This window comes from Semicossyphus pulcher, unplaced genomic scaffold (genome assembly GCF_022749685.1).
Source record: "Semicossyphus pulcher isolate SPU_LCO1_2020_fin unplaced genomic scaffold, fSemPul1.0.p SCAF_23, whole genome shotgun sequence".
Taxonomy (NCBI): Eukaryota; Metazoa; Chordata; class Actinopteri; order Labriformes; family Labridae; genus Semicossyphus; species Semicossyphus pulcher.
In genome coordinates this window covers 14,957,094-14,981,760 of record NW_027211697.1, presented here as the reverse complement: position 1 = coordinate 14,981,760, position 24,667 = coordinate 14,957,094, and the positions used below count along the sequence as shown (strand labels likewise).

The window sequence follows — 24,667 nt, the reverse complement described above, 5'->3', positions numbered from 1 at the left end:
AGACAACTCTACAGGATCAATAATGTTTATTAAGTTTAGAGACATAGCAGAGGCTAGTGGCTTTGTGCTTCCTGATAGGGCAAACTGGGTGTGTATGACCTGCCTCACCACAGTTGTAGCAAACAACCTGTGCTTTGTCAGCTGGCTGAGCTCTGTTCCTAATGCTTTCCTGAGACACTGGTCTACTATGCCTAGGCTGGCTAGGAGAGCTACTGACTGGACCACCACCCTTATACCCTCAGACTTACCCCTGGCTTGGTGCAGTCCATCGTAGTGGTAAGTCCCTGGACCCCTGTGTGCCAAGACATAGGTGTCAACAATGTTGGCTCCCTCTGCCGCTGTCTCAGGGTTGCACTCTCTGACCCAGGTCTTCATCTCTGGATAGAGGACTCTGAGGTTCCGCTACAGGTCCATCTTCTCAAAGATTTCCTCCTTGCTGGCAGCAGCAAAGTTCACCCATTTGTAAAACACTTACAAGATGAATATACAGCTCCTGGGGGGACTCGTCTGCTGGCATGTCGAGGTTATGGAAGTGCTGGCATTAAGAGTCTCTGTTTACTTCATACTTCTTTAGAATTGCCTGCTTCAGTCTTACATAATCTTGAGTATGGGCTGGTTCCATGGCTTCTTCAAGAGCCCCCCCTGTGGCACCCCCTTCCTCCGGAGGCTCTGCTGGCTGCTTCTGCTGCTGCTGACTTGACTGCTGCTTGCTGGGAGGCATCCTGACCTTTTCTTCTGACACCATATGTAAGGATGGCCTCGTGGTTAAGGCTCAGAAATGAATAAAAAAAAAATCCAAAAATACAGCCCGAGTGAATTTATTTGCAGTGAAAAATCCAACAATCACGAAAATAACATTTGAAATAAATTAACAAAACACAAACAAAGAAACGATGGCTCTAGACAAGGCCCCAAAGTCTGGTTGCAGCTTCACTTCAGACAACCAAACTTCTGCTACAGCTCCTGCCACCACTCAACTGCCTCAAGGATTCTTCTTCTTTTGGATTGGCAGACTAGATGTGGCATTGATGTGGCAATGTCTCTGTCTGCCCACATTGACATTTCCCATCAGGATGTTTTTTAATCAGGGCCAGCCCTCTCTTAAACCCAGTGTCCTACTCTCAGCCTCAGGAGCTTTACCTGGTCCTCTTCCTGCCTCAAGGATCTCCAGACTTATCTTTTATAAGAGCTGGGGTATACCAAGAGTCAACAATTGACAATTCAAAATCAACTAATGAGATAATAAAGGAGATATATATGCAGTCTGTTACATAACAGAATACACGCAGTAGCAATATACAGCCTACCAAACACATTTGAAGTAAGTTATTATTCAAAATGCATTTAAAATAACATTTCTTATTTCAACAATACAAAAACACCCCTCCACCTCTACCACATTTGGAGCCTTCCACTGGGAACACCCCCTTTTAAGCCACCGGCAGGTTTCCCTTCTGTTTGGCTGTTCCTGGTCTGAACAGTGGAGGGTGGCACAGGGGGAAACATGTATCAAACAAGTGTACACATGACAAACATGTGACACGGTAAAATACTTTTTATAACAAAATGGTCTTAGTGTGTTTTCGTTCCTTAAGCTACAGTCTTTGTGTTTTTCTTCCCATATGGTATTTTCAGGTGTAGAATAATGGTGACAATGCTAAGTTATGCTATGCTAACATTATCTCAGTTCTCCCAGCTGGCTTGATGTTGGCAATTATGAGAGGAGCTGTGTAGCATCATGTCAGTGTGCACCTAACTTTAGAGGACACAGGGTTGCCCTGTGACTGACATATCAGACATATTTAGAAACAGGAAAAGTAAAATATTCTAATATATAAAAATGATGAACATATGTTCACAACTCTGTCTAAAAAATCTGTCTTTGACTAAATAACATGGGGTTAAATGGCATCTATGTTCTGAGGGCTGACACATGTGTCCTGTATTTGTTAGTAAAGCGTCATTGATATTCACAAATGTTTTCTACACATAAAAACCTCCATCATGCAGCTGAAGCTCGATAACAGAGCAACCAACTTAAAAATGCTTTAGTCAACATATCGCAGAAATGAAGCTGAAACATGAGAGGAACGACTCATCACACTGAACATTCATTCTCCTGTTTCATTAAACAGTAACTGAGATCCAAGTTAAACCCAGGTTCTCTCTGTGAGGAGGAGTCAATGCAAACTGTGATGTCTTCCTCCTCTACTTATGTGACTGCAGAGAGGAGGACAGAGAACAGTGGACACACAGTTTAACATGATGGACTACAGGACAGGACTGCTGCTGTTAACTGTCTGCTGGGCAGGTGAAGATCATCACTATATTCATGTTACATAGCGTATATATCTGTCAGCAGCTGATTTCACTTGATGTTTTTATCCTCTCTCCAGGTGTTGATGGTCAGACTCTGACAGAATCTGAACCAGTGGTTAAACGTCCTGGAGAATCCCACAGACTGACCTGTACAGCCTCTGAATTACACTTCAGCAACTACTATATGAACTGGGTCAGACAGGCTCCTGGAAAAGGACTGGAGTGGATCGCTCTCATCTACCATGACAGTAGCACCAAACGCTACTCTCAGTCAGTTCAAGGCCGGTTCACCATCTCCAGAGACAACAGCAGACAGCAGGTGTATCTGCAGATGAACAGTCTGAAGACTGAAGACACTGCTGTGTATTACTGTGCCAGAAGAGACACAGTGACTGGAGGAGGCTGAGCAGCTGTACAAAATCCTTCAGGACTCATCTTTACTGCACTGATAGACACTAGGAAACAGTTTAATACTAATATAACATATTTAATTAAACTGGCCTTGTAGAACATCACCAACAATAACCTTTAATCTCATAACTTAAAAGCTGTCTTTGTGTAATAATCACTTATATAACCAGCTTTTGAAAACAGACTCTGCTGTTCATTATTGTGCGACTCATGGACTGAGTTACAGCACTGCCATTATATATATCTAGATCAATGTAAATAATAATAAGAATTAACTTTATTTATATAGCACCTTTAAAAACAAGAGTTTACAAAGTGCTTTGACAGCCAAGCAAACAAAGTAAAGCAGAGAACAAGCAGATCATAAAACCAGCAAATCACAAAACCAGCAACTCACTCAGGACCAGCAAATCACACAACAAGCAAAGCACAAAACCCAATACCCAATAGGCAGCAGGAGAACCCACACAACCAAGACCAAGGGGACGAAGAAGTAGCAAGAGTAAATACAATAAAATAAAAATACCTAAAAGAGATAAAGAAAGAAAATAATGCAAAAAGAAATAAAAGCTGTAAAAGCAATAGGAGAGATAGAAACCAGTAAAAGGCAAAAAAAACAATAAAAGAGCTAAAACAATACAAGCAATAAAAAGGAATCAAATCAGTCATTTTCCCTTTTGTAAATCATCAAGATGAAAAATAAGCTCTTTTTTTACTTTCTTGGAGATGTACAACATATAGTTAATGTATTATTTCCTCCTCTGTCATTTGCTGAGGTTTGCTGTTGAAGAGATACTCTGCTGAACTAAATGTATCTGGTTCATATTTAAATTTCCCTGTTAAACCTGCAGAGGGAGGTCCATGCAAACTCTTCCTCTCTTATAAACACACCATCAGTAACCTGTGGCAGAACACCGGGACACTTTAGTTTATTCTGTAACACTGAGATCAGAGAGAACTAAACTACAGGATGGAACTACTGGATGTTTGATAATGATCACAATTCATTTTTCTACAGGAGTTTGGAGTGAGATCAAACTGGAGCAGTCTCCCTCTGAGGTGAAAAGACCTGGAGAGACAGTGAAGATGTCATGTATCATATCAGGCTTTGACATGACGAGCTTCTTTATGCACTGGATACGACAGAGGCCAGGGAGAGCTCTGGAGTGGATTGGGTGAATGAGTACAGGCTCAAACTCTGCTAGCTATGCCAGCTCCTTTCAAAGTCGTTTCATCATGACTGAAGATGTGCCCAGCAGCACTCAGTACCTCCAGGTCAACAGCCTGACAGCAGAAGATTCTGCTGTTTACTTCTGTGCTCGAGAAGACACAGTGAGTGAAGACAGTGGAGCAGCTGCACAAAAACCTCCACAGGGAAACAGCCATGTGATCTCAATGACATCTGGGTTTACATACCATAATCCTTTTTACCAAGTCATCCGGTGAGTTTATGTAGAAACAGTTTATGTAATATCATAGATGATAAAGAATGGTAATGGACATCTAGTAGGTTGGCGTTCAATATATCAATACAAGAGTATAAAGTAATGTGATTTAAATCAAATGCTTTATACAAACTATAATGCAAAAAAGTAAATGACCTATTTAAAGCCTTAAATAGTTCTGCACTGTTTCTTCAGTGCAGGAAACTGTGTTGGGTTTTTGTACGAGGGTTTATCACAGTGTTTTATGGGCTGGGTCACTGAGATACAGAGCCATACAAAAACCTTACAGCAATAATCTCAAACTCAACCATTCATGTGATGGACCAAAGAGCACAGGACGAAATATATCCCTCTAAAAACGTGGTCACTACTGTGTCGATGACTTTGATACGCAGATTTGTGGTTAGAAGTCCGATTTTTAGTCGTTTACAGCCACAGTTAGTCCACAGATGTAAATGTTACCTCTCAGTAAACCTCTACTTTAAAATAATATTTTGCATCACTCCGAGCCGACGCTTACAAGATGACACCAGGGTTTCACACTGACCGGGACTCCTGACCAGGACTTCTGTCTAATAAGGTTTTAACACATTTTTCTGGTACTTCAGGTTTTTGTTCAAGCTTTGAATGGAGGCGTATCACTGTGACTCCTTTGACTACTGGGGTAAGGGGACTCAAGTCAGCGTTTATTCAGGTAAGTCACATTTAATGTAATATATTTAGAGACTAGTTTCTTTTACTTTTCTTAAAATGATCATTGATGTTTGAGAGGTTCAGCTCAGCTCATATTTAGAAAAATGATTTCACTGCAGCCGTTTCTTAGAAAGCATTTAGAAAAGTTCCTCTTTGGCATTAAAAGTTCATATTTAAGAGATGGTTCGTTTTAATCTTTAAATCCACCCGGCCGATTGAAATCCATAGTTTTTGAGAGGTTTGTGTGTTTGAATACAAGGTCTCGATGCCCTTCAATTAAACTCTGAGTGAAGAGATTATTGAGCTCACACTTAAATAAAATGTTAAATATATATTATAAAGTTTCTTTTGAAATTCCAGGAGCATTGACTTTAATAGGACTATATAATTACACTGAACTGTTGATCAGTTTAAGTTCTGAGAAAACAATTCTCATCAAGTGTTTTATATGTCTTGTTACAATTAAACAATAGACCCACTACATTCTAATAATAAATACTTCAATACTTTATTAAAACTGATTATTATCATATACGATTATTATGGCCACAGAACAGTGCAGTGACTTCACTGGCTTCACTAGCTTCTAACATTAAGATTTAATACGCAAGTTCATTATGTAAACATTTTTATTAAATCAGTATGTTTTTATTTATATTACGTTTTATTAAAAATTGTATTATTTAAAGTCTTTTCAGGTTCATGTCTGTGAAATGCTTAAATTTTGTATAAAGATAACAAAATAATTTTAAATTTTAGACAGAAATTGTTCAGTATATCAAACAAGAATTCTTGAACAAAACATTTGGTAGTCGTAGTTTATAGTAGTTTTAGTTTTTAGTGTTTAAGTGTCAGTATCAGAGTCACATCCCTTGAAAGTGTCCACATACTTGGCCAATAAAACTGATTCTGAAATCTGCCGCAATATATTTTATAACAATAGAATAGTTGTTATTTATATATGATTCATATATGATGAGTTGTGATCATTTGTTAATTTCTATTAATTTTATTTTAACCTTATAAAATCTCTCTCTTTGAAAGCCTCTCCACCGACTCTGTTCCCTTTGGTTCCATGCGATTCTGGGACTGGAGATACAATCACTGTTGGCTGTATGGCAGACGACTTCTACCCACAGGGTACTTTGCAGTGGACCGATGCCACAGGGAACAGCTTGACTTCTGTACAATATCCTGCGCTTGTCAAAGACAACAAATATATAGGAGTCAGTTTGGTCAACGTACCAAAATCTGACTGGAACTCCTTCAAGTCTTTGAACTGTTCTGCGACTCATCCTCAAGGCCCCCGAAGTGTGAAAGTTAAAAGTATGTAATTTTTTACCCTCTATCGTGGCTCTCTTATGTGTAGTCTAAACGCATGACCTTGTTTTTATGTTAGCAATTGATTTTCTATTTTAAATTTTTATCTACAAAGTCTACAATGAACAATCTTCTTAACTAATCTTCTTCTGCTTTTTCATTACTACGCGTAGAGGCCTCGACCCCTCCAAAGATAAATCTGGTATCAGTGCCAAGAGGAGACACTCAGACTCTGGTGTGTACAATTGAGGAATTACCTAACAAAGACCTGTCAGTAAAATGGAAGAAAAATGGAATCAATGTACAAGACTTCACTTCTTGCCCCGCACAATCATCCGGAGACCTGTATTCATCTGTCAGTGTCCTGAATGTGGAGAACACAGACTGGGACAGTAATGCTGTTTACACATGTGAGATGACGCACAGAGGCACACCATATACAAAGAAGGCCTCTAAAGGTACAGTCATTACTGCTGTACTATTACTCCAAGTAACCTGGTCGTAAAATAACAGTGAACATTGAGCTAAAATAAGCTAAATGTTTTCTCTGTTTATCTCGTTTATGTAGCTGCTGTCACAATGAGACTCAAACAACCAAGTCCCAAAGAGCTGTTCAATAACAATCAGGCACAGTTGGAGTGTATCGTTACTGGACAAGACAAGGCCATTGTAGATGTGATGAAGATAACTTGGCTAATTGACGGAAACAATGTGACTGACAACATAACAGAGAAAACAGAATCCAGAAACGGTCAACACAGCAGAACCAGCACGATGACTCGGAGTTTCTCCAAGTGGCAGGAAGTTAACAAAGTGCGCTGTTCTGCTGGAGGAGACAACAGGACACCGGTAATTCAAGAATTCACTGTCCACAAAGGAGGTATGTTACCGAGTGATGGAAACTCATTGATGAAACAGCAAGCTGTGTGTAAAATGAACATTAATCTTGTAGATGAACCTCATTGCTAAAACAAGTGTCTCTTTCAGATCAGACGAAACATACTGTGACAGTCAACATCTTCCAAGAGGATCCACTCACTGTGGTGTGTCTGGTCTCCAGTGACAAAGAGCAGGACTACTACATCACCTGGGCAGAGAATAAAGGAGACAAGACTGGCAACTATGTTGATGGCTTTGACCTCCCCCCACAGAAGACTCCAAAGGGCTACTTAGTTACAAGTATTTACTATCCAACTGAGAAGACAAATTTGTTTGTGTGCAACGTCTGGCCTGCTGGCAGCGAAAGATCCTCCATGATTCCAAAATCAGTGTCTCAGACCAAGGGTAACTCGAGTGAATGCGAAACAGTTTAGATTGCATGTGGTATGTAGTGCTCACGTTTTGTTCTGTCCGTGTGTGTAATCTGTGCTGCGGTAACATGTGCACCCTGTGATGTCACCAGTCTTTGTGATTGTAAAACACAACAGTCAACATGTCAATGTAGTTTTGTTTGTCATCATATGGTGTTTCAAACTGTCTGTCACATTGTCTAACAGCTTGAGAAGCATGCTTATTGTTCCAAATAAATGTTGCATGGAGAAAAGTTTGTTACATGTTCATGAATGACTTCTACATTTTTAAACAAACTGAAAAGCTTGCACAAAGTAACTCAATAAATAGGCTTATATTTAAGGCAAATTTAAGGCAATCAATTGCCTTAATTTTTTTAAGTTTATCAACTTAAAAGTCAAGTGTTTTCAGAGCTTAAATATTTGGATTACATGCTACACATACCTTTTGATTACAGTTAAATTAAAGTGCTTATTAAGCCAACTCAAATATTTTTTGTTCATGTGACTTAAAGTTTTGATTCACCTATCCCAAGGGATTAAGTTAACAGAACTTTAACAAAATGAGTACACAAACAAACTCTTTTTTTGTTAACAAAACTCAGTATTTATTAGTCTCTTTTGTCATTATTCTTCATTAATCTCAACACAAACACATTGGTTGTGAAACTTAAAACCATGTGACTCAAAACTTAAAAACTTTGTGGCAAGTGATTGCCTCAATTACATCGAGTAAAACCAACTTTAACAGTTTGAGTAAATGTCTTCTATTGAACAGTATTTTCTTGCCCACTTCCATTTTACACACTGTTACGCCACGGTTAATAGGGATAAGACACAGAAAGACATTTTAGTAGAAAATGTGAGTACATTTTAGAGTAGATCTGGTCCTTGATCTTGGATAGGTGCGGTATAGTGCACAAATGAGTCCAAACATTACCAGGAGCAAGTCTGGTGAGGCTGACCACAATGTCTCTTTGTGACGACACAGATGACGACAGAGATTTTCACCACTTAGCAGTGAACTGGACTTGTTTCATTATCACTGATGACGGTATGGATGGCCACAGAAACATCTCCAAGCTCTGGCTCATCAGACTCGTCCTGAATGAAGGAAAGAGAGATACTAATTACAAACTAGTCCAGCTAGTATGAAGGTAGTTTAAAAAGAAAAAAACAAAATATGCACACTTTACTACGCAGTACTTTTGGGGTGTTTCAGATCAACAGATTTACTTTCACATTCAGACAGTTAGATTCTAAAAATTCATCAGTCAGTGTCCCAAAAAAAGTAGACCACAGTTTCCTTATTTGAGACTCATTAAGTTGTTAAAAAGGAGGTGTCCATTGAAGCCACTTGACTCCTTAAGGTGGGTCGTAGTGTAGAAAAAAAATCAAACATGTTCATTAAGCAAAAACAAAGCTCTACCCAACAACATCTTCCTATGCTGCTATATTTTTTGACTCCAACCTTTGGAGTTATGTTTGTAAGTTATATTTTAGTTAAAAATGTTTTTGAGAGTTGTGTTGTGAGATGGACCGATGCTAAGCTCAGCATATATTTGGAAATGTTTTACCAGACCTCCGTATTGCTGTGAACAAAACAACACTGATCTCATTCATTAGTAATGGGAAGACCAAATATATGGACAGACAGACTGAACAAGGGTAAGTGAGAAAATGTGCATTTTGATGAACTGTTCACTTAATATAGAGTGGTATTGGTAATCATTCAAGGAGACTCACTGTGCAGGTTCTGAAAGACTTCCTCACACAGATACAGAGGCAGGGCATGGAGAAGGGTGGTACACCTTGTGTGGATGTCATGAAGTCCCTAAAACAATAGGGAGAATAGAATAGAAGTGAAGTTTACTGAATAAACCTCATTTTAAACAGTCCAATCAGAATATATATCTACACTAAAAACCTACTCACATATTTATCAGTCGGGGAAGATGGGGGTCAAGCTCAGCGTAGAATGTGCTGGGCAGGCTCTGGCTTGTGATGTTTAAATTCTGCATTCACCTAAATTTAAAAACAGAGCGGAAGGACAATACAGCAATATCAATAAGTCAGTTCAAGAGTAATATAACTAGGTTAATGTGATAGTTGTGGTTCTTCCCCAAACAGTGGTACTTGTTCCTCCATACAAGTGTAATAAATACTCCAAGTTTGACCTGTCAACTCTTTCCCTGTGGCGAGAACGAGAGCATCACCTGTACTGTCAAACAAACATGCAGCGCTTCTTAGTGATTCAGAGACAAAGCGGTTCCACCACTTTGAAAGCAAGAGGGCTGGAAAAGAGCATTGATAATGAATCCCAGACAAATGTGTATTATTGTGTATCCTCAAAAACATTTTTCAGCTCAAACTTGTGGTGGAGTCAAACATGGAGGATCTATCACGCTCCTATAAAGTAGTAACTAGCCACTAAGTGAGTAAGAACCACAACTATCACTTTAACCTCCACAGAATGTGACATATGTTATCAACAAAGAAAAACAGGTAAAAGAGCTAATCCGTATTACCTCAGACTCCATTTTGAGAGCAGCCAAGAGGTCCATGAGCTCTGCGATGATTTTTTAAAATGCTTTCTGAAATGACAGAAGAGAACAGATTCAGAAAAATGATGCTGAAATGTGCATTTAAAGGGCATATAAATGACAGGGCTGACCATGCTCTGCATCACTGATAACTCTGCCTGGGTAGTATCTTCTTTCTTTTTTTTGCATGTCACCGTAGTATATGGTATATGACGGGATTTGTGTAAAAACAACAACAACAACAGGCTGAGCTGCTGCTGTCATTAAAATGAGAATAGCTGTTCCACCTTAAAGGTCAGTCCACCTTAAGTGAGACTGGCCTGAAGTTGTCGCTAGATTCGGAGCTAACCCCCCTCACTTTAAACGGAGTTATAGCATTTATTCACCGACAAATAGCCTAGACTGTACACACACTGACACTGCACCGCTATGTTTACAGCTAACGTTACTGCTAACTTTATACTTAACGTCACCCGCACTGTCTCTCTCTCGCTGACGTTACCCAGTGCGCATTTTCCCGTTGAAAATATGTCTAAAAATAGACGTTTAATTATCTTCAAATAGTCGATGAAAAACGTAAAATTTTCAACCAGTTTTGAAAGTCTTGAACGGAAAAATACGCACTGGACAGGTTCATTACTGTCTGGTTTCAAAGCATCACCAACTGTGGCCCCGGTTTCCCTGAACAATGCTACTTTAAACGATCTTCTGCAAGCAGTCATAATTCCTTCCTCTAATGTTTCATTACTCTCAAACTAACATTTGGACATATATTACAAGTTTATATTCTACAGTACTTTTGTGCAAATAATTCAAGCATTAATGTGAATCTCCTGACTCAACTGCTGGCTAATGTTAGCTAGCAATTATCAACACAAGCTCAACATTATCGATCCCAAAATATCAACAAATGCTTTAAAATATAAAGACATATAAATATTTAACACTTACGGTGAGAGAAATGCTGATTACTGCCGATAAGAGCGTAGTTCCACCTTACTGCAGGCATTTGTGGAGCTTTCTTGACTTCCGAGCCCCGCGTTCCCACAGCCTACCGTTACTGACGTTGATGACGTCAGACGCACGCATTTAAATTGAAACAATATAAATAAGTACAGTGAAATTATACTTTTAGAGTGGTGCTTAATTAATCCGCAAGATAATTCAAGTAAATCAAAAATGATGAGTTTAGCTAACTCAAAAAGGAAGAAAAAGTCACAGGAACTGAAAATATTTAAGTTAGTAGAACTTTTTCCAATAATTAAGTTTACACTAGTTAATGTTTTTAATTAATTTGAACGTTTGGGTTTACAGTGCTGCAGTGAAAATGGATATATTGTGATGCTTTTTAAATTTTGACTTGAAATCTTTGCTTTCTACAAACACTCACATAATAGACAAAAATATATGAGATTATGGGAGACATAAAACTAAAGGGAGAAGGAATGATGGAGTGCTCATGATTAAAAGCTTTTGAGGATTTTGTTGTCCTGCAGACTTCTGTTATCAGTTAAGAGCAGAAGGGTTTTCAATTTCCTGGCGTTGCTAAACATATCATCTTTCGAGAGTCACTTCCAATTTTCTATGCACCTCTGGGACCACACCTGTGGCAATGGAACTTTGTAGAAACTGTCGGAGCTAGTGAGACACTCATCTTTCATTGCATATATTTGCAAATCAGCACGTAACCAAGCGTGAAGAGGCGAATTTGCACACAGCAGACACATCCTCACAGACAAAGATAACATTAAAAAATGTCTAGAGACAAACGTGAAGCAGCAGCATAAATCAGATATATCCAATACACAGAATATTGAAAGCTTGTTAAACAGTACAACAGAACATATGTATGTGTGTAGTGTGTTTGTTTTGCTGTGTGGTGAAGAGTTCTTGGTGATATAGAGAGGGATAGTTTCATATAAGCGTTCTTGGTTTGTAGAACATCATGGCAGCACACATCAGACAGAGCTGGAAGCCTCTGAGGTGGTGTTTAATGAGTCTGACCTTCTCACTGGTTCAATTGAGACCAAAGTTAAGAGGCTAGAAATGTGTGATCTTGTAACCAAATTGGCAGATATGAATGGTGATGACAGAGCCAATGAGCAGTTTGCTGCAGTTACTTATAAGGTATGTCATCCAACATTTCTAACAATGTTTAAATATATGTTTAATGAGCGTAATCAGCCTGGTGACAGTAACTGTTGGAAATGGAAGCTCGCTGCATCCCACTTCCTGATGGCACACACAACCTCACACCGTGTGTGTGCTGCAGGTGAAGCCGCTAAAGTAAACCTTTCGCAGTATGTCCACTCAGTTACCAGCCCGTATCTGTAGCACCGAGACGAGGTGCCGCTGACAAAAGCACGCACCCCAAACGTTTTAGCCCAAACTGGATGAAGATTCAGCTGAGCAATTCATGAAAAAAGCAACTGTGCTTAAAGATGGAAACAACTTCAACATTTAGAAGAACTTCCTATTGCAGAAACGTGGGGTTTAAGCACATCGACGGTATCACCTTTAAGTTCATCACCTTTGTTTACTAAACAAACTCCTTTATTGATTGGGTTATTGAATGATTGTGGCTGCTGACTGTGTGAATGAACACAAGGAATATTGGGCGGTGTTATTTGACCCAGATCGCTACAAGAGCTTAAAGGGACACCTTCCGATGTTTCGGTTTGCCCAACCTTTTGCCAAATCTGAACCATGACATGATGAATGGAGATCCTGATAATAGTTGCCAAGTTAAACAGAAAAAGCTTGTAAGCTGTTTTGACATTGCTTCTTGAAGATTCACAACCGAGAATAATTAAAAATCCTCCCGTAAGAACTGAGTCAGAATGACTAAAATCCATACGTTACCTAAACCTAAAAAGGTAATGGACTAAAACATGAGATACTTTCAGTATGGATGTTGTGGATGATTGAGTGGATATGACAGCCCGATATCATAAACCTATATCCATGTCCAAGTAATGCAGCTAAATAAAGTATATCTCGTTATCCACGCTGCAGTAACTGAAGGTGACAGGAGGATGTGATAAAGCTGTACACCAACTGTTGGCAAACACTTAGTTTTATATAAGCCCCACCACAGGAAAGGAATACCTTTAGGGAAGTGGTTAATAAATGGTACATTGGGGATTGCTTTAGTCAGTGAAACATGTTTGCTTTTCATGGTTTTTTTCATTATAAAAATGTATGTTGGTTAAAACTGTACTCAAACTAACATTTAATCTTTAGTTAAAACATAAGATCAGAGTAAATATTACATATATACACTAATTTACTGAGTAAGTACAACAATTTAGAATATGATACAAGCTCCCAAGTATTTTCGTACTATAGTTCAATTGAAACCTCTCCTTACATTTAAAATGTCATTGATATCACATAATTTGACCTCAGTGGCGTGAAAGGCGTCTTTGAGGTGCTTGTTTTTGTATGTTGGATGTGTTGACATATCACACTGTGACAATGCTTTTGACATCTGGGGAAAAGGAACCATGGTGACCGTCACATCAGGTAAAATAATTCATTTTGGTCTTGATAATGACAATTTGGTGATTACACAGTTAAATATAAGGTATTTTGACCTCAGTGGCTTGAAGGGAGTCTTTGAGGTGCTTGTTTTTGTATGTTGGATGTGTTCACATATCACACTGTGACGGTGCTTTTGACATCTGGGGAAAAGGAACCATGGTGACCGTCACATCAGGTAAAATAATTCATTTTGGTCTTGATAATGACAATTTGGTGATTACACAGTTAAATATAAAGTATTTTGACCTCAGTGGCTCGAAGGGAGTCTTTGAGGTGCTTGTTTTTGTATGTTGGATGTGTTCACATATCACACTGTGACGGTGCTTTTGACATCTGGGGAAAAGGAACGATGGTTACAGTCACATCAGGTAAGCCAAACACTTATTTTGTCTTTTTAATTTGTTTGTTTGATTTTGAAGCAGAATTAGGAAATCCAGTTTTGACTCCGTAAGTTAATGTATATCTGGAATACTGTATGTTAAAGGTGTTAAAATCCATAGACTCAATTTAAACTGAGCGGATCCAATTTCAAAGTTGGTAATTGCAGAGGCCAATGTAACTATGTAATAGGGTAGATTATTACAAAATCACACACTATGGAACATGTAGATGCTTGAGATCCAGGTTTTTGTATGCAGCGGTTAATTATTTGTTGAACTGTGACAACTGGGCTTTTGACTACTGGGGAAAAGGCACTATGGTCACTGTCACTTCAGGTAAGTGATTTTAATATGTTTGATTAGTGAATGAAACTCCCATTGATCCCATTACTAATGCAATTTCATCTTTTTTCATGTGGTCACAAGTGTTGAACAAGGATATCATAGCCAACAGTATTTTGTAGGCTGGCATAGAATCTCTGATAATATTAAAACTCCTGGCTGGTAGTTCTATGGACAGGTTTATATCTTACTTTGGTTTTGGCAACAGTTCAAATCAAACTGTTTGATGAGAAGTTATTATTAAGGGATATTACAGTAAAAAGTAAGTTTTCGTGTTAAGTCCTTATGACTTTCTGAACTGTGACAACTGGGGTGCTTTCAACTACTGGGGAAAAGGCACTATGGTAACGGTGTCATCAGGTAAGATTTGCACTGCTAAATCCCTTTTTAAGTTACATTTAAATTGCTAAAACCTCTAAAGATTTGGAGTGTCACAAAATGAAAGTGTTTTACTATAAGGGTAAAAAAAAAAAATCTGTTTGCCGGTAAAAATTCTCTGAAGACACTGGTGAAGATTTATACTAAGTGTATTTTATTTCATTGGAAGAAAATATATGACAAAGCGAGCATTATTAAAAGTTAGAGTAGAGTAGAGTAGCTCTCAACGTTAGTAGACAGCCTTTTCAGACTAGTGGTTCAGTAATTTCAGTGCTGTGTTACTATGAAGCTTTTGACTACTGGGGAAAGGGTACAATGGTAACTGTTACATCAGGTAAGAATACTGTTTAATCTCAAACATATTTGCCTAATTTAAACAAAAGTTAAAGTTAACAAAATGATATGATGCCATAAACTCAGTACTGTATGTTTGTCAAATGTACAGCTACACTCCATTTAACTTTGAAAAAATAACAATGATTATCATCAAAGTTACGGACTAAAAGTTATCGACATTTATATTTTAAAAAGAGTAGACCACAAATGATATTACTGAGGGAGGCTAGTTCATCAAATAACATCTAAAGAAATGTGATAAGATAAAGATGTATGTACGGAGCGCACTTCTCTCATTCAACATATGAAAAGGTTAAGGTATTAAAATGTATCCTTGATTGCAATGCTTTGCTATGCTTTTGATGAAGTAAGCCAACTTCATTCCATTGTTAACTTATGTTTGATGAAAAATATCTTATTTTAAATGTTCACTTCACTTTTTTAACGGCATTTTTGTTTCTACTTTGTTAGCATGTGTTTCCAAGCCAACCGTGTATCCTCTGATACAATGTGATTCTGGGACTGGTGACCTGGTCACTCTTGGCTGCCTTGCCACTGGCTTCACACCGTCCTCAGTGACCTACACATGGAACAAACAGGGGTCTGACTTGCGGGAATTCACTCAGTATCCTCCAGTACTGAAAGACAATGTTTATACGGGAGTCAGTCAACTCAAAGTGAGCAGACAGGACTGGGACAACATGAAGCCCTTCCACTGTGTTGTGAGAAATACAGCAGGAACAGGACAGGGGACATTCATCAAGCCACGTAAGTCTTGTGTTTAGTCATATATAAATGCCTTTATAGTAGTTGATTTGAAATTTAGCAGGTTAACATGGCAGAGCTGTTAACATATTTTAGCATTGTGAAGGTTTTTAAAAGGTTTTCAAATTGATTGTGATGACACAAAGCGTACATGTATTGCCAGTAGATAACAGTAGAATACAGTACCAAATACATAAGATCCATTTCTTACGGTGCACTAATCAATAATAATAATACATTGATAAATGTTATTGGTGTAATGTGTCTCTACTAGTTGGTTTTATTACTGTGTTCTTTAGAGGTGTTATCAGAGGTAGACTAACCCCGTCATTGTACCTTTATCCTGAGCTGATATTTTGACGTTTGAAGTAAAAGTAAAAGTGAGCCATCACTGTTGTAATTGTTACTCAATGATGAAGGAACGTGAACACAAAGGAGAGCACAAAAAATAATTTAGCTATTAAAAGGTTAGAGTGTTTCTAAGGTTTCTAATGTCATAATGAGCAGACCTGACCGGTTAACCAAACAGTGTGGTGGAATGAGAAGGTTGGCACTTTCTCGTGCACATACAGCTGCTGACTCAGTCTATATTATCTATTACTAATATTCTGCATGCCCTCTGCACCTGCTGAAGAACAAATTATTGTTGTGTGCTCTGCTTCTTTCCATCTATCTGCATAATCATAGTGATGCAGATAGATTGAACCTTTATGGTGATAATTAACGTTCAAGTTAACTCCATGTTTGTTTGCCTGAGCAGTCAATGTATATGCAGAAGCGAGCATCAGAGCTCTGCTGTTCAATTGTATTTTCCTCGAGTCCTTCTGCGCACTTTAAAAACAAGCTAAAGAGATCCTTTGAGTTTTATCAAACTACATGAACCTCTGCTTCTGCATATATATATTATACACACACACACACACACACACACACACACATCCCCTGCTTGCGCATACATATATTTGTTTATATCTTTTTTTTTTTCAGATATGCCTTATCAGATACCAGATGTTAAAGTGTTTGTCTCATGTTATGAGGATCAGGAGGTTGCCTTCACCTGCATTGCCAGTGATTTTTCACCAAGTAATCAAAAAGATCAAATGGCTGAAAAATGAAGCACCAATAGCCGATGAAGCAAATGTGATGAAAAGCTCTTCTGCAGAGAAAAAGACAGTTAATGGACTGTACAGTGTTTACAGTGTTCTCAAAGTACCAGCCAGTGAATGGACTGAGAGCATTAATTATACATGCGAGTTTGAAGGGAAAGGTCAAAATGGTGCAACGTCCAATAGATCCACTGTGTCCTACAAACAGACGTCCTCTCCCTCTAGTAAGTAAATGAATACTAATTATTGAAACATTTTGTGTGAATTTCTATGGTTTATATTCTCATTGGTTTGCAGCCATTCCTGTCCAATAATGTTTCCCTTATTCCTCAGCCCCAAAGGTGACGGATGCAGTGAATTAGCTGCTGACGTAGTGATCAAAGACCCTTCACTGGAGGACTTGTTTTCAAAAGGAAAAGGAACAATAGTATGTGAAGTCAAGGTAAATACGCCATCAGTAGAAGAGGTACGTTGGGAGGACGAGGAAGGAACTGAAATCGCTAATGCCAAATCGAAGGACAAAAAAGGACGTGGAGGCCTTTACAGAGTACCACTCGAGATCACATTTGAGGACTGGACCCGGGGGATAAAACCCAGCTGTGTTGTTATTCATCCAGATTTACATGAACCGCTCAAGAAACCCTTTGAAAGGAATATTGGTAAGAAAACTGAAGTGCTGTCTTTATTTTTTCTAATCATGCCATCAAATCCAGTGATCTTTCTCAGCTGATTATGCAGCAGAGATTTCCTTCAGCACTGTATGTGTGGCAGGAGGTTTAATGTTTCTCTCATGCTTGCAGGAGGACCGACTCGGCGTCCTTCAGTGTTTATGCTGGCTCCAGTAGAACATACTAGACAAGAAATGGTGACCTTGACTTGCTATGTGAAAGACTTCTACCCTCGTGAGGTTTTGGTGTCTTGGCTTGTTGATGACGAGAAAGCAGATTCAACATACACGTTCCATACCACAGAGCCTGTAGAAAACCAAGGATCCTATTCGGCTTATGGCCAGTTATCGCTCAGCCTTGATCAGTGGAAACAGAGTGATGTAGTGTATAGCTGTGAAGTGTCCCACGAGTCTATGGCTCAACCAAACTCAACCAAAGCTATTGTCAGGTCCATTGGGTACAGAATGCATGAAGGGAACAACCTGGTCCACCTCAACATGTTTCGACACATGCCAATACTGCCTTTTTAAAATGCGTTGTTGTCTATTGAATTAACTGACCGAACAACTGTTTAAATCTGGTCTTACCTCGAAGGTTATAAAGTATATAACCCTACAAGAAATGACTCAAATACTTTTGAAATCCAAAAACCAACATTTAGCTTTGAACGTTTTACTTAAACTATGAAGGGCATAATTATGAAGATGTCAGACAAGTACTCATTGTGATATTTTATTATACAGTAATGTAGGCCTAACTGGAAAAGCAGGACTTTGATGACTTTGGTGCATTTTCACTCAACATTTGTTTTCTTTGTCTTCACAGGTTAAATGAAACAAGGTGAACTTTCTGTAAGACTTATTTTGTCTGCCTTTTTTTCATTAACTTAAGAGTCATTATTAAGAGTATTGTGTAAGTATTTTCCTTTGTTTTAATTACAAAAGCTTTATGTCTGCTGAACAAAAATGTTTAAATGTCATTAACCATTGATGTTGATCCATTTTTTGCTTTTCCATTTAATTGTTCATACTATCTATTGTCTAAATGTCTATTTCACCAAAAAATGTTTTAATACGTAACACTTATTTCTTGTTATTGACATTTTAATTGTTTTATCATGTTATTTATTGCATTACTCTGTTTATCATCTCCATTGCATCTGCAAAAGACAAAAGTTCTCAGTTCTATTATTAAGAGACTTAAACCTTCAGCAGGTCCTGACAAGCAATGCAAAAACTATAGTGCATGTACACTGACATGAGAGGACATGAGATATTTAAATGTGCACTCTGTTTCTCTTACTGGCATAACCCCACCTCACACCTGGAGTCTGTGATGCTCCGTTGCTCATAACTTTGTTTCACTTCTGTAATTTGGTACTTTACTAGGGGCGGCTGTGGCTCAGTGCTAGAGCCGGTCGTCTTTCAAACGGAAGGTCGGAGGTTCGATCCCCAGCTCCCTCACGCTCAGGTCGAAGTGTCCTAAATTGCTCCCGGTGGCATAGCCAACGGGTATGAATGTGATATCTGATCGACAGTTGGGCACTTTACGTAGCAGTCCTGCCATCAGTGTGTGTGAATGGTTGAATGTGAAATGTAGTGTAAAAGCATCTTTGAGTGGTCGCAAAGACTAGAAAAGCACACAAGTACAGTCCATTTACTTTATTGGGAGCTGGGTGTTACTCAATGCTTCCGCCTGCTGCTTGCCCTGATCACTCTACCCTGTCATGCTGCAACATCTGTGCAACAGACTTCCAGCCTTCTCTCCACCTAACTTTTAGGACACACACCATCTAGCCTAGACACAAAGGTATTACCATTTACAATTCAGGCCCACATAATGTAAAGGTATGTACAACTGCTGATATGATATCAGCTCATTTTTATAAATAAACATCTAATAGTTAGAAAGAAGCAAGCAAAGGTAAAATAATACTCTCTCTCTCTCTCAGGACCGCAGGTTCTATCTCCAAACATCAATAAAATCAGCAATAAAAAAAGGTCATAACTTTCTTCAAGGATAGGCTTATACTGCAGTACATTGTTCTCACAATACCAACACCCCTGTGTTACTTAGACTGTCCACAAGAGTGAGACAAAGCTCCACGTACAGCAATGTTGAGCTGCATCCTCTGTGAAACACCAGTTGGGTAGACATTTGATGATTCTGAACTGGACTTGCTAAATGCTAAGACACAGAGGTACATTCACTTGAAGAACAGAGACTGTTTTTCTAACCATTTCTGTTCCTCCATACATACACACGCAGAGTTACTGTCAAAGTGTGCACATTCTGTCTTTGAGGTAGAACTGCTTGTTTGTATTGTTTATAGATGCCAATGGTCTCTTTTCCCATTCCCAGTGGAGTGTAGTGCTTTCAGTCTCTTTTCTGCTGCGTCACCATCTGACGTCACAAACGTGCCGGGGACAGGGTTAGTAAAGGTTTTTATTGTACCTATTACTCAGTCTATTTATCAATCTCGGCACCCACAACTTGGAACGATGTTCGAGCGCTGCTTGGAAGGAGACGGGCGGAAATTGTAGCTGAGTTGACAAGGAGTCACAGAAGTTACCGACGTAGCATGGCATTGCGCCTGAAAGGGGGCGGAGATTAGCGTGTCAACATGGTTTTTGTGTTCCCATCAATGCCGATTGGAGACGAGGCGATAATTACCCGGGTCTACTGCAGAGTCATTTGACCCGGGTCTGAATGTTGATTGTAGCCTTTCCCATTAAGAAAAAAAGATGAGTGTTCCCGAGTGTTAGAGGGTTTTTCGACCAGTGGGGAAAGGGCTTAAGAGAGAGTGTTCAAACATGGTTAGATTAACGTAAGTGGTCCATTCAGGAGACAGGGACTCATATTGGCCCCCGAGCCCACCTTGAGGCACAGATCTTATTCAACATTAAACAGAGCTGAATAAAATTCCAACAAGGTCTTCCACAACATCTATACTTTGATGTTACAAGGGTGATTCCTTTCTTCCTAAACCCTCATTTACAAAAAAACATTGAGATTTCAATTATGTTCATTTTTGGAAATAATATAGTGTAATTATAGTTAATTATAGTGTAATAGTGTAATTAAAGAGCACCTGTAAAGTGCCTTTGAGTGTCATGAAAAGCGCAATATAAATAAAATGTATTATTATTTTAAAATTAAACTGAAATTTAATAAGTGAGCCACTTGTCCTAAACAGTCAAAAAGTACATTTCTATCTGATGCTATTCAACAGACAACCATAAAAATATTGTACCGACAAAAATTGTGACAACTTCAAATCTTCAATACAAAAACAAAAAGACACTTCACCCGTCATAGCTGCAAATGCACAGGTGTTACTCATAAAACTGATAGCTGTTTTATCAGTGTCCCAGTGAGCTGTGATAAAAGAGTCTTTGCTACGTCTTAACTTAAGGATGAGCTCTGTCTCCTCTTGGACCCTTTAACAATATAATGTGATTAAAATGTTTTTCTTGCTCTTTACTTTAATTAACGGGTTTTGCCTTTGCCGAAATTTCAACGTCATGATGCGGATTAGTAAGTAGTAAACATGAAGCTTTGTCAGGTCTGTCCTCAAGAGGAAACTACTTTTACAATGCTGGTTTGTTGAACGGAGGTCGGATTGATCATTTCTTATGCATTTGAAGAAGTCGGGAAATCTAAACGCTGAACGGCTTTTGTGACACCGTGTCAGGAAATGTAACTCAAGTTGAATCTTGATCTAGATGTATCTTTAGCTGTTAGCATGATGTCTGTTTATAGAGATTAATAAAACACTAAATCATCGCCAGACAGCCGCTGATGGGAGCCGGGATGTCATCTGCCTGCTTTTGCTCTCCACACGGACTGTTTTTCCTGCATACGCAGCAGCCTGCTGATATGTGATTGGTCACAGCCTACAGATTAATGCAAATATTAGGTCTGTGGGTAACATGAGCTTTTAAAAAGTACGACATATACATGTATATTGACAATATGTTTATACTGATGACATGTTGGCACTGCAGTAAATATTGTTTGAGAAACTGACCTTGCTTGTTTTGTTCATCTTCTCGTTCTTCGGTGGAAAAAAGCAGCCAGAGTGTTAAGTTTATTACTGCCACCAAACCATGGATGCATGTGCTTCCTGGAGTGACCTTTGTTGTTACTCACTCCTGCAGTCCTTCCAGGGTGGATCGAGCAAAGTTCCCTTCAGTTTTTCAGACAAAAGGAACTACACTTGTTGGCTGCGGGGATACCCCAACTCATGGGAGTAGACACATGAAAGGCATCTTATGTGAAGTCTGCAGAAAGTTTGCTCTGAGGCCTTCGTGGAATGGATGAAATGTGGATTTGGAGAGCATTTCAGAATGTGTCCAAAGTGAAGAGACATTTACGAGACAGAACTGATGAATGTCATTCAGGTTTACTAAAAAAATAAATCACACCGACACATTACTGCTTATGTTGGCATTAGAGTATTTGTCAACTAGCTACCATGCATTTTGGCCTGCAGGCAGATAGCATTGTTGACTATTATAGACTCATTACACTCTATTTAAACAGTTTTACTCAGACCCTAAACATTACATGTAGAACCGTGCGCATGCTCTCATTTGAAGGACATTAAAATAAATCCAAATCAATCTCTAAATCTAATCTTGTTTTATTAACATGTTACATGATATTTTAATTGCAGGACTTCAGAGAGTTTTTCAGTGATCATCATCATTAAAGTGCTCAAACATACTTCCTGTTTCTCACTAAAGTTACTTTCTCTGTAGTTTCCTCGTGAGTGTGAAATCTAATCAAACCAGCATTACTGTGACTCACATTCATTCAATTATCTGGCAGTGATAGAAATTCCACTGATTGACTCAATGTTGGGATCTTTTTTCATCTCATTCAGCTGAATCTGAAATTCACATTCAACCTGAAAATCAACATTAATATAGAAAGTTGTTTTTTCTCTTATGAAGAAAAATAATGTGTGTGTGTTTTTACTGTGAAGCAATGTTTACAGATGATGGACAAAGACTGTTTTCTGTTTGACACTATGTTGATTAAATTCTCTGTATTTGAGGTGAAACTGTGTCCACATATCTTCAAACAGTCCTTTACTGTCCTTTGAACAACAATCACAGTGAGGCAGTCATGGCAATAAATCTAAATATTCAGGCTCCATTCATCAATGAGTTTATCACATAACAGAAATGTATTGTGTCCCTATGGCGTCAAAAACGAGGAAACAACACATTATTCTATAATTCTTCATAGACACTCAAAACAGTCATGTGATGAGTAGGAGAAACTTCTGTCCAGTTTAGTAAATATGAGGACTTAACCCTGAAATCTATGTGGTTAAAAACATTGAAAAACCTTCGACTGTCTCTGATTGCACTGAAACGTTTGTTCATTTTATAGAGTCACAAAGAAAGGAAGGGTTTCTGTTCATGTGTCAGAGAATGAGAAAACTGTAGATCTGCATTTATTACATGAAGTCTGTGGTTGTTATATTTTCTATTCAATTCTGAATAAAGTTATAAGAAGAAGAAACTGGATCAATAATGACAAAAAATGTGACAGAGAGAGAGAGAGAGAGGGAGAGAGAGAGAGAGAGAGAGAGACAGAGAGAGAGAGAGAGAGAGAGAGAGACAGAGAGACAGAGAGAGAGAGAGACAGACAGACAGACAGAGAGAGAGAGAGAGCGAGAGAGAGAGAGAGACAGACAGAGAGAGAGAGAGAGAGAGACAGAGAGAGAGAGAAGAGAGAGAGAGAGACAGAGAGAGAGAAGAGAGAGAAGAGAGAGACAGAGAGAGAGAAGAGAGAGAAGAGAGAGACAGAGAGAGAGAAGAGAGAGAAGAGAGAGACAGAGAGAGAGAGAGAGAGAGACACCATCATCCTCTCAGAAAAGAAATTCATGCAAACTGTGATGTCTTCCTCCTCTACTTATGTGACTGCAGAGAGGAGGACAGAGAACAGTGGACACACAGTTTAACATGATGGACTACAGGACAGGACTGCTGCTGTTAACTGTCTGCTGGGCAGGTGAAGATCATCACTATATTCATGTTACATAGCGTATATATCTGTCAGCAGCTGATTTCACTTGATGTTTTTATCCTCTCTCCAGGTGTTGATGCTCAGAATCTGACACAATCTGAACCAGTGGTTAAACGTCCTGGAGAATCCCACAGTCTGACCTGTTACGCCTATGGATTAGACTTCAGCATCTACTGGATGGCCTGGGTCAGACAGGCTCCTGGAAAAGGACTGGAGTGGATCGCTGCTATAAACCCTGGTAGTAGCACCAAACACTACTCTCAGCCAGTTCAAGGCCGGTTCACTGTCTCCAGAGACGACAGCAGACGGCAGCTGCATCTGCAGATGAACAGTCTGAAGACTCAAGACACTGCTGTGTATTACTGTGCCAGAGACACACAGTGACTGGAGGAGGCTGAGCAGCTGTACAAAATCCTACAGGACTCATCTTTACTGCACTAGGAAACAATTTAATACTAATATAACATATTTCATTAAACTGGCCTTGTAGAACATCACCAACAATAACCTTTAATCTCATAACTTAAAAGCTGCTTTTGAAAAGAAACTCTGCTGTTCATTATTGTGCCACTCGTGGACTGAGTTACAGTACTGCCATTAAATATATATTGAGATCAATGTCAAAAGTAATAATAATAATATTAACTTTATTTATATAGCACCTTTAAAAACAAGAGTTTACAAAGTGCTTTGACAGCCAATCAAACAAAGTAAAGCAGAGAACAAGCAGATCATAAAACCAGCAACTCACTCAGGACCAGCAAATCACACAACAAGCAAAGCACAAAACCCAATACCCAATAGGCAGCAGGAGAACCCACACAACCAAGACCAAGGGGACGAAGCAGGAAGAAGTAGAAAGAGTTAATACAATAAAATAAAATACCTAAAAGAGATAAAGAAAGGAAATAATGCAAAAAGAAATAACAGCTGTAAAAGCAATAGGAGAGATAGAAACCAGTAAAAGGCAATAAAAAGAGCTAAAACAATACAAGCAATAAAAAGGAATCAAATCAGTCAAGCATGAAAGAGATTAAAGAAATAAAAGCAATAAAGGAGATAAAGGATCAATAAAAACAAGGAAAGA

At 38.7% G+C, this 24,667-nt stretch overlaps 1 long non-coding RNA gene, 1 pseudogene and 1 gene segment (V, D, J or C); 2 read left to right on the top strand and 1 right to left on the bottom strand.

Moving 5' to 3' along the window:
- Positions 1-23,964, top strand: part of LOC138602583 (immunoglobulin gamma-1 heavy chain-like) — a 50,768-nt pseudogene extending 26,804 nt beyond the window's left edge.
- LOC138602772 (immunoglobulin heavy constant mu-like) lies at positions 4,438-7,533 on the top strand. The segment is given in 5 exon segments: positions 4,438-4,869; positions 5,913-6,194; positions 6,362-6,646; positions 6,757-7,068; positions 7,176-7,533. Coding segments are annotated over 5 exon segments (1,272 nt in total).
- On the bottom strand, positions 8,122-10,072 carry LOC138602774 (uncharacterized). The gene is made up of 4 exons (XR_011309215.1): positions 10,006-10,072; positions 9,413-9,502; positions 9,224-9,311; positions 8,122-8,581 (listed from the first exon to the last, which is right to left on the bottom strand). It is a non-coding gene; the product is annotated as an uncharacterized lncRNA (long non-coding RNA).
- Positions 23,965-24,667: the final 703 nt, after the last annotated feature.